This window comes from Lolium rigidum, chromosome 2 (genome assembly GCF_022539505.1).
Source record: "Lolium rigidum isolate FL_2022 chromosome 2, APGP_CSIRO_Lrig_0.1, whole genome shotgun sequence".
NCBI lineage: Eukaryota > Viridiplantae > Streptophyta > Magnoliopsida > Poales > Poaceae > Lolium > Lolium rigidum.
In genome coordinates, this window is record NC_061509.1 from 234,847,920 (window position 1) to 234,863,627 (window position 15,708).

At 46.7% G+C, this 15,708-nt stretch overlaps 1 protein-coding gene and 1 pseudogene across 3 annotated transcripts; both read right to left on the reverse strand.

Annotated features, from left to right (window-relative positions):
* The window catches only part of LOC124688333, a 28,613-nt pseudogene extending 20,014 nt beyond the window's left edge, over positions 1-8,599 (reverse strand).
* A 969-nt stretch (positions 8,600-9,568) lies between these two features.
* LOC124693133 (ESF1 homolog) lies at positions 9,569-15,497 on the reverse strand. 3 transcript variants are annotated; one of them, XM_047226587.1, is made up of 8 exons: positions 15,102-15,497; positions 14,337-14,453; positions 13,099-13,385; positions 12,621-12,783; positions 11,537-11,659; positions 10,850-11,302; positions 10,342-10,688; positions 9,569-10,243 (listed from the first exon to the last, which is right to left on the reverse strand). In XM_047226587.1, the coding sequence occupies exons 1-8, from the start codon at positions 15,465-15,467 to the stop codon at positions 9,988-9,990; spliced, it is 2,112 nt and encodes a 703-aa protein (XP_047082543.1). In that variant the 5' UTR covers positions 15,468-15,497; the 3' UTR covers positions 9,569-9,987. The 3 variants fall into 3 exon arrangements, with proteins under 3 accessions (XP_047082543.1, XP_047082541.1, XP_047082540.1); XM_047226585.1 differs by lacking the exon at positions 15,102-15,497 and having other exon boundaries at positions 9,569-9,945; positions 10,029-10,243; positions 14,337-14,892; XM_047226584.1 differs by lacking the exon at positions 15,102-15,497 and having other exon boundaries at positions 9,569-9,948; positions 10,029-10,243; positions 14,337-14,892.
* Positions 15,498-15,708: the final 211 nt, after the last annotated feature.

The following is a 15,708-nucleotide window of genomic DNA, read 5'->3' on the forward strand; positions in this document are numbered from 1 at the left end:
GCAAGCGCTACATCACAGAGGGAGAAGTGAGGAATGTAAGATACCAGCGACCTCTCTCTGATCACCTCCTCAACAAGTATGTGAGTCAATATGACCAACGCCGACGGTATAACAGCGAGGACGAAAGGGATCGTCTGGCTAGGGATGCCAGGAGACACCGTCGGCATGATCGCGACGAGGAGAGATATGAGCACCACGCCAAGGAAAAGTCGAGAGAGCAAGACGACGTGGATAGGCACTGGACTGTCCCTTCTTTAGACACTGCTGGGATTCAGGAATGAGCCGATTGCCTACAATCGGCAACTGCCCAGAATGTAGACAGAAGAAGAAGGATGCAGCTAACGTGTCCGTGTTCAAACGTCTAGGGCCTCTCCCGCCTCGGAACAAGAACGCTGAGTCCTCTCGGGTAGAAGATCTCGAGGAATTAGAAGACGATGATGAAGAAGAAGATAAGTACCACCGACCAAGGTGGTGCCCTGATGGACTCAGCCGTTCCCAAAAGCGTAGGGTTCAGCGACTACGTGGTTTGGAGGAAGCCGAAAGGTTATACCTGCACACGTTGAGGAAGGCGCGGCCTGATCTGGCCGCTAAAATTCAGCGAACCCTGGACGAAGATGGTCGGCCACAAAGGAAAGAGTGGCGCCCCAGACAAAAGAAAGCCGATGATGAGACATCGGCTGGCACAAACATGGTGTTCATCCTTCCAACGGAGTTTAGTGCTCCAGGATCAGACGAAGCACCTGTGGCACAACTTGACTGCGGCCCACGGCCGGTTATCTTTGAGAAGCCACGAGAGAGAAGCTACAGACACCTGAAGGCCCTGTACTTGCGAGGCTATATCAATGGGCAGCCTGTCAACAAGATGCTGGTGGACACCGGAGCGGCAGTCAACATTATGCCATACTCCATGCTACGTCGGTTGGGACGCTCTAGCTCGGATCTGATCAAGACCAACGTGACACTGAGCGATTTCAACGGCCAAGCATCTGACGCACAAGGTGTTCTGAACGTGGATCTGACCGTAGGAAGGAAAACCATCCCTACGACGTTCTTTATTGTCGACAGCAAGAGCACCTATGCTGTCCTCGCTAGGGAGAGATTGGATCCACGCCAATCGTTGCATTCCATCCACGATGCACCAATGCTTAATACAGTGGGATGGAGATGAAGTAGAGGTCGTCCACGCGGATGATTCAGCCGAGATTTCAACGGCCGGCATGAACGTTTGGGAGACAACAGGCCAAGAACCACTCTCAGGCATCAATTTGGACGACTGCGAGCGCATCGACGTGACGAAGGACGGGGTGAGGCTGGTCTTATCCACCGGCCTGACCGTGTAACAAGAGCAACATTTATGAACAAACGTGGCGAGGCCGATCCTTGGGATCGGCCCCAAAGATCTATGGAGGAACATTGCAAAACCTTCATTGAGCGATTCAATCAACATGGAGGCCGATTCCAGCAATCGGCCAAAATTACCCTCACCATGCATTCTGCCTGGGTTCAACGTCGATCTAATGGGCAATGGGTTTACGTCGGCTGATGAGCTGGAAGAAGCCAACACTGGTCCTAACGGAGCCGACATTCAAATATAGTGCCTTGGCTAACCACAGAGCCGATATCCGCAGTTACCTGGCAGAATCGGCTCGGGGGGGACCTAATCAGATGAACATGTGCGATACATGTGCAGTGAAATATTGGGGGCCGATAGAAAAATCGGCCAGTAAAAAAAAATTTCTCATGAGGTACAGCCGATGCACGGACATCGACTTTAGAACTAAGAAACAAAGCCGGTGCACAGCCATCGACTCTAGTACAATTACACATGATCTACCTGCTGCGTGTTCAAGACACGGATGGCCTTCTGCTTCCTTGAGGGAGTGAGCAGTGAGAGCTTCCTCAGCTGCAATGTGCCGATTTTTGGTGCCCGAGCCTTCTCTTCGAGGACTTCCAACCCTTTGCGCAAGGTCGCCAATTCGGCAGTATGCGTCAGAAGCCTTTTGCTCATTAAGCCTACAATATCGGCTTTCGACGGAAGAAAGGGTGATTGATTGGTGACAAGTTTGGCTGGCTCTGCGTGGTGGTTTTCCCAGATTCGCTCAAGCTCGGGTCCATATGTCTGAACTGTATGTCCTCACCGCCGTTCTCGCCTTGACTGAGGCTCGGGGGGCAGCTGATTTGGTAGACACTCTGTTTTTGGAAGCCGATTGGAGTGTCATCGGCTGACCCTGCATCTTAAACTTCTTCGAAAGCGGTGAGTTGTTGCAGAAGAAGATCACCAGAGCTGCTGAAAGGAGCCTGAAAGGGAAGCCATCATCATCTACAGGGTCTGGACCGTCCTGTTGCTGCAAAAAGATGAAGGAGACTGGATCTTCAAAACAGCCGATGAACAGCCATCGGCTATAGAATTGCAAAGTATTATGGTCAGATATCAAATTACAGTCTGAATTGGAGAAGTGTTTGACTGACTGTCTAAATTGGTATCTGAGTCTGGCTTCATGGGCGTCTGAGGCGAAAAGTCCGATACGTTGCTATCGGTCTTGGTGAGGCAAATGGAAGACTTGAAATTAGATGAATTGAGAGACAAATTAGAAGAACAATTCTTATTGATTCAAAGAAACGGCTTTACAAGAAAGAGCCGATGGCTCTCAAAAGGATCATCCGATGCCTAATGCACTGCTACTACTGGTCCTACACTAATTGGCCCCTGCTCTAGGGGCCGTCGCTGTCCTCATCGTCGCCATTGTAGCCGCCGTCGGTGCTGCTGCTGGCGAGCTCCTCGTCGCTACTGCCGTAGCCCTTGATGGGGGCTTCTTCCTCGTCATCATCGTCCTCGTCGTCATCTGACCAAGCCCAGCCGCGAAAGCGCTTCGCCGGCGGCTCGTCAGAAGAAGTGTCGCCCTCCTCTTCTTCCTCGTCGGAGGAGGTGTCGTCCTCTTCATCCTCCTCTTCTTCCTCTTCGCCGGAGGAAGCGAAGTTACCCCAAGAGAGGAGGTCGTCCTCACTCTCCGCCACCAGTTCTCCATTAATCAGGAACTGGAGGTCGTCCTCTCCATCGGTCAGGGGCAAATCCCCATCTGACCCGACGAGGGCCTCAGGTGGGCCGTCGGGCACGAAGTCAAAGTCCCACTCCGGCTCTTCATGTTGGTTGTGCTCTTGCATCGGCTCGCTTGAGTAAGAGGATTGGAAGGAGATGGCCGATGCAGCGGAGGAGGAGGATGAGTCCATGGTGGGGGAGGGTTTTTCGGTGTCTGATACTGAGGAAGAGGATGAAGAAGCAAATTACTCAGCGGTTAAATAAAAGGGGATATAGTGGAGATTTAATGCCACGACGGTTCTCGAGGACGTGATGCCGAATCTATCAATTCATGTAGAGAAGCCGAGGAGGCGAGGCGACATGATGAAAGATTCTGCAGCGGTTCTGCTCTGCCACGACATGACCCGACGAAGAAAAAATGGAGTGATTTTGGAATTGTCATTTCCAAAACCAGGGGGGCATGTGTTATCACCAGATTTTGACCGGATCAGAGGTGGGCCGCGATTGGAGATGGGCTTGAAGAATATACATGGGAGAGATACATGAATCGGCCTTATATGTAAAGTTTGGGCTAGTTTGCCCGTGTATCTGTAATATAGTAGATTACGTGTCGGTTAGATGGAGTTTGGGCTCGTGCCCGGTTGGGATTATTCCCACGTTAGAAAGTCTACGGACTATAAATATGTATCTAGGGTTTATGAAATAAACAACAATCACGTTCACCACAAACCAATCTAGGCGCATCGCTAACTCCCTTGTCTCGAGGGTTTCTTCCGGGTAAGCATCATGCTGCCTAGATCGCATCTTGCGATCTAGGCAGTACACGCTTATTCATCGTTCATGCGTTGCTCGTGCTGAAGCCTTGTTGATGGCGAGCAACGTAGTTATCATAGACGTTTTAGGGTTAGCATTGTTTCATCGTATCATATGCTTTCGTCCATGCAACCCTTAGACGTCTAGCCGCCCTTACACCTATCTTGGGTGTAAGGGCGGCACCCACCTTGATCATTATTTAGTAGATCCGATCCGTTATGTTTGCTCCTTGTTCTTCAAGGATTAGTTTAATATCTGCATAGTTAGGCCTTACAAACGGGTTGAAGGATCCGAGTGGCGCGTAGGGTGTAGTTTGCTAGCCCTAGACAGGATGTTCCGGGGATCAACTTCGTGTTGGTTTTTAGGCCTTGTCTAGGGTCGGTTTACGATTACCGTGCGTGGCCGCCAGGCTCAATCACGAGTAGGATGTTCCGATTATGTGGTGAAAACCCTAAATCGTAGTAGGTCGTTTTAGCTTTATCTTGATCAAGCAGGACCACCATCTGATCGTACACCTCGTACGGATCATGGGTGGATCGGCTCTTTGAGCCGATTCACAGGACAACTCGAGAGCCGATCGAGGCTCGTATTTAATGTTTACGTGTATGCCATGCAGGAAACTAAGCGAGGCACATCCAACACCTTCCCGACCAGGTATAGGTCGGGTGGCACGCCCTTGCATCGGCATCGGACGTGCGTGCCGAGTCTTTGCGGGCCGTCGCTCGGAGGGACCAGGGCCAGCCGCAGTCCTGGGAGCCTCCCGGCTCTACCGTGTTGCCCGTCGCTGCTCGCCGGTGGGTTTCTGACCGCAACACCTATACACGAGAGCACCCATCCTTAGAGGTCGTTGCAGTGGAGGTCTCTATGAGATTAAAGCACCTGTCATCAAGCAAGCCCTTTCCAGTGTCAAGGTGTCGCGTCATATGTGGCATCATCGTCTAGGACATCCAGCTTTACAAGTAGTTCAACATGTTCTTCGTAGTCATGAGTTACCATCTACACATGAGTCAAATAAAATTGAGTCTGTTTGTGATGCATGTCAGCAAGGGAAGAGCCATCAGTTGCCCTTTCCTTTGTCTACCCGTGTAACACAGTTTCCATTAGAGATTATTTATTCTGATGTGTGGGGTCCTGCCCAAACCTCTGTTAGTGGACATCGCTTTTATGTGAGTTTTGTTGATGCTTATAGTCGTTTCACTTGGCTCTACTTACTCAAACATAAATCTGATGTCTATGATGTGTTTCTCCAGTTCCAAAAACATGTTGAACGTCTCTTAAATCGCAAGATCATTCATGTACAAACTGATTGGGGTGGGGAGTATGAAAAACTCCATCCTTTCTTTCATAACTTGGGTGTCTCACATCGTGTGTCGTGTCCTCATACACACCAAAAAAAGGGCACTGTTGAGCGTAGGCACCGTCACATTGTTGAAACCGGTCTTACTTTATTAGCACATGCATCTGTTCCTTTGTGTTATTGGAATGATGCTTTCGCTACTGCTTGTTTTCTTATTAACAGGCTTTCGAGTCGCACCATTGCGATGAAAACACCTCTTCAGAGACTTCTTAATGAAACACCTGACTATACCTTTTTTAAGGTGTTTGGGTGTGGTTGCTGGCCACACCTTCGACCCTATAATAATCATAAGCTTGATTTTCGCTCGAAGAAGTGTGTGTTTCTGGACTATAGTTCTCTTCACAAGGGATATAAATGTCTTCATGTTCCGTCTAACCATGTCTATATATCTAGAGATGTTGTTTTTGACGAGAACGTTTTTCCCTTTTCAAATATGCCAAACTCTCATGATCTACCACCTTTTTCGGAGTCATCTTTACTTTCTGCTGACCAATTTATGGATGTTGCAAATGCCTTGCCCTTGCTTGCTAACCATGGTGCAGGTCTCGGACGTGGCAGTCGTGTGGAAATTTTATCGCCATCTTCCTCGCCTGGTTACGTTGATCAGGGTGTTCATCTGCATGGCTCAGCATCGGGCTGCGTGCAGCCATGCAGCAGTGCTGCTCCACCAGCTGCCTCGGGCTGCGCTCCCTCAGCTGCAGCTGAGCCGCTACTCGGCTCTGCCTTGCGCTCCTGCCCCGCACGACAGCTTGCATGCGAGCCGGCAGAAGCAGCGCCAGCATCACATGCGCCAGGAGGTTCTGCCGCACCCACGCCTGGAGATGCTTCCGCTGCTGCTCCTGCATGCGTCTCGCCTGCTACGCCTGCATGCGTCTCGCCTGTCGCGCCCAACTCGCCCGTGCAAAGTCAACCGTCGTCTGTGCCTGCTGTTACGGAGACAGCATCTCCATCGTCTCCGTTTTCTGCTCCTTGTGACAACTCGGTGCAATCCTCCAGGCCGGTCTCTCCCACGGCAACAACTCCATTGGTCTCTCCAACTGAGACATCTCTGCCCTCTGTATCAACCGCTCCGCTTACAGCACCAGGGACTACTTCGTCGGTTCCAGCTGGTCCGATGACACGCCGACGACATGGTATACATCAGCCTAAACAGCGCACCGATGGCACAGTTGCTTGGACCAGCGTGCTAGAGGCTCATGCAGCACTGCGACATACTCATGAACCTCGTGATCACAAAGAAGCTCTTCGCACTCCGCACTGGCGTGATGCTATGGAGGCTGAGTTTTCTGCACTTCAGGCTAATGGCACTTGGCGTTTAGTACCCCCTGTTCCTGGAGTTAATTTGATTGATTCGCGATGGGTGTTTAAGGTGAAACTTCATGCAGACGGATCCATTGAAAGGTACAAGGCACGTCTTGTCGCCAAAGGTTACAAATAGCGTTATGGTCTGGATTATGATGAGACTTTCAGTCCTGTGGTTAAACCAGCCACTATTCGTCTGTTGCTAGCTATGGCTCTTTCTCACCGCTGGCACCTTCGTCAGCTTGATATTCAAAATGCTTTTCTTAATGGGTTTCTGGATGAAGAGGTATATATGCGCCAACCTCCTGGTTTTGTTGATTCTGATAAGCATGGTCACTACTGCAAACTGGTCAGGTCATTGTATGGACTGAAATAGGCTCCTCGTGCTTGGCATGCTCGTCTCAGTTCTGCCCTTGGATCCTTGGGATTCTCTCCTTCTGTGACTGATACATCCTTATTTGTCCTTCGGCGTCTCGATGTTACAGTCTATCTACTGGTTTATGTTGATGATATCATTGTCCTGAGCTCCACAGCTGCTGCTATTCCCGGGTTGATCAGCCAGCTTTGCTCTGAGTTCTCTGTTAAGGATCTTGGTGTTCTGCATTATTTTCTGGGGATCGAGGTATCATCACCCACCTCGGGTAGTCTTCTTCTTCGACAGCGTAAGTATGCCCTGGAGCTTCTTGCGCGTGCTGGCATGTTAAAGTGCACCCCTGTGACTACACCTATGGCGTCCTCCGAACGTCTTTGCAGCACTGATGGTGATCCATTGTCTCCTGAGGAGACTACTCAGTATCGCAGTATTATTGGTGGTCTTCAGTATCTCACTATGACACGACCTGATTTATCCTTTGTGGTCAACAAGGTGTGTCAATATCTTCATGAGCCTCGTACCCCTCACTGGTCTGCTGTTAAACGCATTCTTCGCTATGTTCATCACACAGTTGACACTGGACTGCAGCTTTGGTCTTCCCCTTGTACATTGCTTTCAGCCTTTTCCGATGCAGACTGGGCTGGCAGTATTGATGATCGGCGATCCACGGGGGGTTATGCCATCTTTTATGGAGGTAATTTGATCGCCTGGAATGCTCGCAAGCAATCTACCGTGTCTCGGTCTAGTACTGAATCAGAATATAAGGCTCTTGCTAATGCTACAGCTGAGCTTATTTGGGTACAGTCATTACTGCGGGAGCTTGGTGTTGCTCAAGTTCAACCTCCGGTACTCTGGTGTGATAATATTGGTGCTATATATTTGTCATCCAATCCGGTTTTCCATGCAAGGACAAAACACATTGAAGTTGACTTTCACTTTGTCCGCGAGCGTGTATCTAAGAAACAACTGCAGATTCGGTTCATCTCTTCGAAGGATCAAGTTGCTGATATGTTTACTAAGCCTCTCCCTTTAACATTGTATGAGGGTTGTAAGCGCAATCTCAATCTTTCCCTAGTTGAGATTGAGGGAGGGTGTTAGACTAAATATGTATGATGTATTCTTATACACATACGTACACGTTTGTAATACGGACTTTATACCATATATATATATATGTGAGATCCCTACCCGATGAGGCACATCGGGGTAGGCTATTCTATTCTACGCACGTATCTCTCGTTACGGTTTTCACGGCCTTCTTCGACCCCACGCGCAGCGCCTTGGCCTCCGCGTACCGCATGCTGGGGAACGCCTCGACCACGTCGGCGTCGAGCCCGCGCGTCCGCCTGTGCAGCCGCCGCGCGAGGAAGGTCGAGAGCGACACGTCGGCGACGGGAGCGGCGCGGTCGGACGGCCGGCCGGGGTAGGCGTGGGAGTAGCCGGTGCAGTGGCGGAGGTAGATGATGGAGGCCGCGATGAGGAGGAACACCACGATTACGGCGGCGAGGAGCGCGATCATGGTCGTGCTGACGCGCATCTCCTGGTCCGTCGCGTAGTCGCTGCTCATACCCTGCTGCTGCTGTTGCTGCAGCGGCGTCGCCGGCTGCGCGCTGCCGGCCAACGCGAGGAGAGAGCAGGCCAGGAGCATGGCGAGCAGCGGGTGCTCGTGGAGGCGGGGCGCGTCCATCTTGCAAGCTCGGCTGCCTAACTGCTGTTGTTGCTTTATACTCCGTATTTAGCATCCAACACATCAGGTTTTGGGTGACTTAACGAGGGCCCTAGCGGCGGCCGATAGCATGAGGAGAGGCGGACAGCGCCCTCAGCAGGAGCTGCCGGCGCCGAAATCTAGCTGCCCGATCAATACTGCCCTTTTTATAGGAGACTAAGACCGATCATCTCATCACTTATGTGGTAGATGCATGTACGGGTACAGGAACACAAATGTATTTTTGACCGACACATACCGGAAAATGTTGATGTAGCAAAAAAAAAACAAATCAACATGGCTGGAAGGGCAATTCTGAACTGTTTTAGAATTTAGGGTTGAAGGTTGAACCAAATCATAGTTGAGGGTGTCAATTGAACTTTGAGACAAGTTTAGAGGGATAAATTGGACTTCTCAAAAGGTATTTTGGTGACATATCATAACAATAAATGAAGAAAGGGATGGAGGTGTTAACTAGCTATGTTACTCACTCCCAAGACAAAATAAGTATACAAATTAATAAATGAGACTTTGCATGATACTACCTCTAACTTATTTTCTACTATGAAGAGAGTAACATGGACTAGTAACTTATGCATGACGCCACCTTATGTTACTTCTCACTATGAGTAGCCTTAGTATCCGACTTGCCGCACGGTATGACGGTAGTCACAGCTGTTGCGAGTATTCTCTTAGTCACCTCATGGCTCATGGTAATGATGGAGGCACTACCCATCAATTTTGATTCAGTCAGCCTTGATCCTCGGATTTGCTTTTTTATTGTGAATTTTGTTGTTCATGCTTTTTTCAAATTTCTTGCTCATCCGCATTGGCAAAATTGCGTTAAAATGGTAAATCATTTTTAGATCAGGTCTAGCTCTAACAGTTGTGACATCCAATTACTCATGTAGTTTAAGATTTGTCAAAATTTAGATGAGACAAATACATCTAAATTTTAACAAATCTAAGACAAGTTTCATAGGACAGAGAGACTAGTATTATATAAAGCCTCACATGATATATGTCAAACAGAAGCCTAACATCTAAGTTGTAGAGGATACAACTCCAGTTACATATGAGTCCCGATAGATAGTTAAAATTAGAGCAAGACAATTAAAAATACATCAGAGCCAGACCCTCTGGAATGAAATCTAGAGAAAGAACAGGCCACCAACGATATGGATCATCGAGGAGCCTACACTCCGGCAAGTAAACAAAAAGCCCTTCAGATGGGCCAGTGAAGGAGGTTGAAGAGGAGAGCAACAAATCCAAGCCATCCTTCAAGCGGCCACCAGTGAAGGAGGTTGAAGAGGAGAGCAACAAAATCCAAGACATCCTTCAAGCACGTGTACGAGGGTCTGCTGTCATATACCACAAAAGACGAGCCTTCAGGCTATATCCTAAATCAAATCCATCCGCTGAGTATCAGAGCAAAACCAACCTTCAGGCTTGCTTGCTTTTTTGAACGCAGCAAGGTTCCTCTTGAGAGAATTGACAGTAGACAGCATCTGCAGATTCTCAGTGTGTTTCTGATTGGCCTTCCTAGGTGATGCACCATCTGGTGGAGATGACTCCTCCACAGGTGGTTCACTATCCAATGTGCTTACATGTGCACCCTTCTTCCCAGCTTGTTTTAGCATGAGGGAGGTGGCACTCCTGTACAAAACCATTCACAGTAAGCATAAATTAACAGAGGTCAAACAGATTGTACAGTAGCAGGATAAGGAAACGATGATTATGGAAGCTTGTGGTACCTCTTGTACCGGGGATCAGTAGGATCCAATGCATACAGATGAGACGTGAACATGGGTGAGAACCTCTCATCTTTGCTAAGATCAATTTCAGAAAGTTTGTCCTCGACAGAATCCTTGCCCTTCTTGCCCTTTTTACTCTTCCGTTTTATGTTATAGCCCTTTGCACCATTGGCTACATCCTCACTAGCAGCAACCAAGAGCTCCAACTCCTCCTTAGTTGCTTGTGCCTCATAATGCTCCTCTCGAAGTGTGTCCTTTCCTTTCCCTTTGGCGTTCACCTTCTCTTTCTTTGTTGGCTTAACTCCCAAAACATTCTTTGACGACCTCTTCCTAGCTTTATGCTTCTCCTTCAATTTAGATTAAATATTTTCATGAGACAAACGGGTAGAGAAATGCATACAGAATATAATCAAGCCACCACTGAAAGGGAGAAACTTTAATGTTGGCAAGTGTGAAAGTTTAATACTATGAAATAAGGATGCAGAAACAAACTGTTCAAGTAAGGTACCTCCGTAGCTACATCTCGAGACTTGTCCTTTCCTTTCCCTTTGGCCTTCAGCTTTGGTTTCTTCATCGGCTTTACTTCTTCATCCGACTTCTCATCATCAAGGAAATCATCAGCGCTATCTTGCTCGCTATAGTCATCATCATCCTTTGACCACCTCTTTCTAGCTTTCCGTTTCTCCTTCATTTTTTCTTGGTTCATCTCCCAGACAGTCTTCGTCTCGATGCTCTTTCTCTCAAGGATACGTTTGCTGAGGTCCTCAAGCTTCATGTTGAATGTTATCTCCATGTCCTGGTCACCTATTTGTTCCTCATCAGATTTATTTCCTTGTAAAAGAGCCAACCGTTCCTCATTTGTTAACTTCCTTTTTGCTACACCATTTGGCAGATACTCATCATCGGAATCATCTTCTGATGCACTCTCACCACTTGCAATATATTTACCCAGGTCATCAAACTGCAACAGAAAGACGTCAAAGATGGATAAATAAAGTAGAGGACAAGAAACAATGACCAACGGTTTTTTATGATACTGTATTTATTTGTTTATTATTATTCACTAGTGCTGAAAGCCTATCTTGATAGCTGACACTGGGTTTTCCTCCCTTGACATTTATATATTCAAAGAGAAACTAACTTTTTAGTTTTACGTAAGCAAATATAATAAGTTAATTGAAATAATAGAGCTGACCTTATCTTTGAACTTCTGCCTCAAGATCTTACGTTCTGGTTCATCATCATCCCAGGTTGGCTTAACTTTGGTATGCTGTAAAGCACAAGTCTCAAAAACAGGCTCCTTGTAACTCAGAGGTGCCTGCACGAAGTCAAACAAGTTACAGACTGATAAGACCTCTTTTAGTACAACTGAAAGGTAACTTCTGCCTACATAGAATCATATATTTGAAAATCAATTAGAAAGAAACATAATATAATCAGCACCCGCCAGTTCAACATGTCCACCAACAAATATGTGGAAAAATCAAGTTCTCTGATCTCTCAACTCCTTATCCCCTCCACCTGAGCGGAGGGGTGGAGTGGCCAGCATGCTCCTCTGTTTGTTCTTCATGGTGCAGAATGAAGGAGGGCATGGGATCTGGCGACACCTTTCTCAATAAGTTCAGTGGAGCTCAGATCTGGGACGATTTGGTCCTTTTTTTGAAATCATGGTGGCGGAAGGGGGCAGGATCATCCAGATCTGAATCCTAATGGGAAGGGAGCGAAGCTGCGCCCATGCATTTTGGAGTGCTTTCCCAATGGTGCTGCAATGGCCGACGCAATATCGCCACTGGCTCTTCTGGCCGTAAGGGCAGATATTCTCAACCTCCAGGGTTGCAGGCCAAGATGGAGGCTCCTCGGCAACAAAACAGCGTCCACCACCTCCTCACTCCCAAGTGGTGAACTGGTGATGTCCCCAGAAGGTGCAGGTGCCCATGCTCTAAAGCTTCAACAAAATCTCTCCAGCAAAGGACAAAATCATGATTTTCAGATTTGGTGTATGTAAATTTATGTAATGTAGATAGTTGATGTAATCTTTTAGTTCTTTACAAGGTCCGCTGTGTAATTTGGAATCCCACCACCAAGTTTTAGTGCAGTTTCCTGGTCATTTGGAATCCTTCCCGTGTTCAAAAAAAATGGATGCAAATATGATCTAATCAAGTACTCCCTCCGATCCATGTTAACGGTAACTAACATAATATGAATGTATCTAGACGTATTTTACTTCTATATACATCCATAATAGAGACAAGTAATATGGATCGGAGGGAGTAACATACCTCTGTAGCTACATCACGAGCAGGATATTTGAACTCGCTAGAGTCACAAATAAACCGCAAATCAAACACATTTGCCGTTTTCAAGAACTCGGTACCATCAAGAGTTGTGTATAGGTGATCTGCAGTTGCACTGGAATCACACACCACAACTGCATAGTAGTACCTGCAGCAAGATCAATACAATCAGAGAGCAGAACAACAAACCCTCGGCAAGTAGTAACATTTCCATATGGTAAATATAAAAGATGGATAGACAAGGCCATGGACATAACCACACAATCCCGAACATGTGAAGGAGAAGCTGCCATAATTACATTTACACAGGATATGAACATTTTTATATTTTAATTAGCAAGAAAACATTATGGAGTATATTTGTTTGAAAATTTCATTCAAAATCTTCTCAACAAGTCCCAGACAAAAACAAAAGTAAACAAGATGAAAATCAGCAAAAGTATCTCTATCCTTTGTTGCTAACCTCAGTCTGTTTAGCTCATAAGTACGCAGCTTGCTGTTCTCAGTCTCAGAGTCAATGTAACTATCTTCTTCGCCAACATCATCACCATCATCTTCATCATCATTGCTATCATCTTCCCCACCACCACCACCATCATCATCACCATCAGGACCAACAAGAGCAGAAGGGCCTTGAGTTTTCTCAATGTCCATGCACTTCAATCCAAATTCTGTTGGATATATCGAGACTGATAGAAGCCGCCCACCTTTCGGGATACAAGATGTCATGACCATATACAAGTCCACCGCCTGTTGAAAGGGCAAAACAAAGGAAGAATATCAGTGATTGTATAGTTAACCTAACAAACAATATACTAGTACATATTTAAATGCAAAAAATCATTAGAGTAATGGGCATTTCATTTGGAAGCTTTAGGATTCAGTTCCACTCTAAGGGTACTAATTTAGATTCCTTACAGAAACAAATACTTAGGAGTAAGTATGCATGGATGTTGTGAGATATTGGCAATTATTAGCAACCAAGACACAAAGAAATGATGATGGCTGTGGTGATTTGGGTATAGATATGGACATTTGGGTAATAGGTCATCATTGTGTGAGGATGTCTGGACCAAAAAACCCAGTTATTTGACATCACTTCAGAATTTATTCTTAATCCTGAATATCTACATTCGGTGAATTTATATCTTAACTAAAAATAGGTAAAATTTAGTGCTAGATATTTCACCTGTTCTCTCAACAAAATAAAAAGACCAGAAACAAAATCATCTCTAAGCCAAACAACATGAATGACATCGTGCTTCAACCTAAGAAGCTAACACGGGTTTTCTTCTGAACTCCTTACTGTTTTACTAGCACGTATTCCATGGTTTTTAAGACAGTAAGGCGTCCTAAGGCAGATGCCTAAGCGGCTAAAGCGGGCAAATTTCCAAGGCGCTGGCAGTGCGCCTTATCGCCTAAGCATCCTAAGGCGGATGCCTTCAAAACCATTGTGTATTCAATGAACTGCCATCTAAACAACACTGATATGTTTTATAGAAGTCTGAAATAAGTGCACGAATGCAAGGACAAAGAAATGCATGTTAACTTCACAGAAAATACACAAGCTGGCCTCAAAACACATTCCTTCAAGGTGATTCTCATGCAACTCAAATAATAAACTGCCTTCTAAACATGGCTGAAATTGTTCAGGCAGACGGGCTACTTCTCAAAATAATAGAAATTTGAACTGGCACACACCTTAATATGATCCCAGTCCATATTCACAACAGCAAGCCTGTGAGTTCCCTTGTCAATCATAGGTGTATCATCATGCCTCGCCATCAAGTAATGAGCAAGGTCACTGCCAACAGAATACTGCAAAATAAATAAATAAGTCGAGGAATTATAACAAATGTAAGGAAAATGCCTGCCTTGAAGACAAGAAAAGTACAGCAAGCAAAGTGTCTCATGTAGATAATTTAGGGACAATATAGACATCCAACATATAAGAACACATAATATAAGACCCATAATGGCAATAAAAGTATAAAACTAACTATGAGGCAAGTTGCAGAAAATCATCCCAGTCGTCAAAAACAATAAAAAGGCCACAGCCCCTTTGCGGGCTCCGTAGCAGGAAATTTGGGACTAGAATCTTCGGCTCCTCGTTTTTATTCAATTATGAAATGTATATTTTAAAGGAGATTTAGACAAAGAGAAACAATCTGATTTCTTACTGCACCAAGATATTGAGCCTCCTTGAATATAAGATGGAGAGTTTTAGTTAAAAGTTGTTCATAGTTCACATATGGAATTGCACGGCTACAGAAACATGCATATATTTGTCCCTAACAGGCATCGCTCAGTAAGGTTCTGTGCCCTACAAGGAAAAAATAGCACTAAAACTAGAGCAAGCATAAACATACACAACAAACTGAAAAATAAACATTGATTGAGCATGCATGTAAAATTCGATTTTTTGTTCACGGAATGCAGATCACAGATTTGGAAACGAAACATCACCTGGTCCTCCTTGTCGTCCTCCTTGTCGCTACTAGAACTCTCCTCTTCATCAAGTTCATCCTCTTCTTCCAGCTCATGATCCTCCTCTTCACGAATCAGCTTCTCTTGCTCCGTCTTTTCCTTGTCCTTTTCGTCCCCCTCCTCTTGGTTGAGATAGTAACGCAGCATGGGGTTCTTCATGGCGCTCTTCTTGCGGCGTCTGCCACGCTTGTCCACCGGCGCCTCCGAATAATCAAACATTGGGTCTGTGAGTATGGGGGTGAACCTCGAGTCGAGGGCCACCTTAAGCTCCTTCTGCTGCATCGGTCGGAACCTCGGGTCGGTCCTCGTTGCCTTGAACCGCTCGTCGTCCATCCCCCGCTTCATCTTCGAGTCGAGGGCCACCTTGGTCTCCTTCCGCCGCATCGGTTGGAACGTCGAGTCGGTCCGCGCCGCCGGAGAACGCTCGTCCTCCGTCGTCCGCTTCACCTCAACCGAGCCTGCCATCGTAGCCTCGATCAGGAGCAGGAGCTCGAGTCGGGGGCGAGTGGCGGCGGGGATGGATGCGGGCACCTACTCCCTCCGTCCCAAATCATATACTCCCCCCGTCCCCAAAAAACATGGGCCG

Coding starts and splice junctions, on each gene's coding strand:
- LOC124693133 (XM_047226587.1), bottom strand. CDS start 15,467: ATGAAGCGGGGGATGGACGACGAGCGGTTCAAGGCAACGAGGACCGAC. Junction 14,454..15,101: donor AGGACGACAAGGAGGACCAG/GTGATGTTTCGT, acceptor TTTATTTTGCAG/TATTCTGTTGGCAGTGACCT. Junction 12,784..13,098: donor TATGAGCTAAACAGACTGAG/GTTAGCAACAAA, acceptor ATCTTGCTGCAG/GTACTACTATGCAGTTGTGG.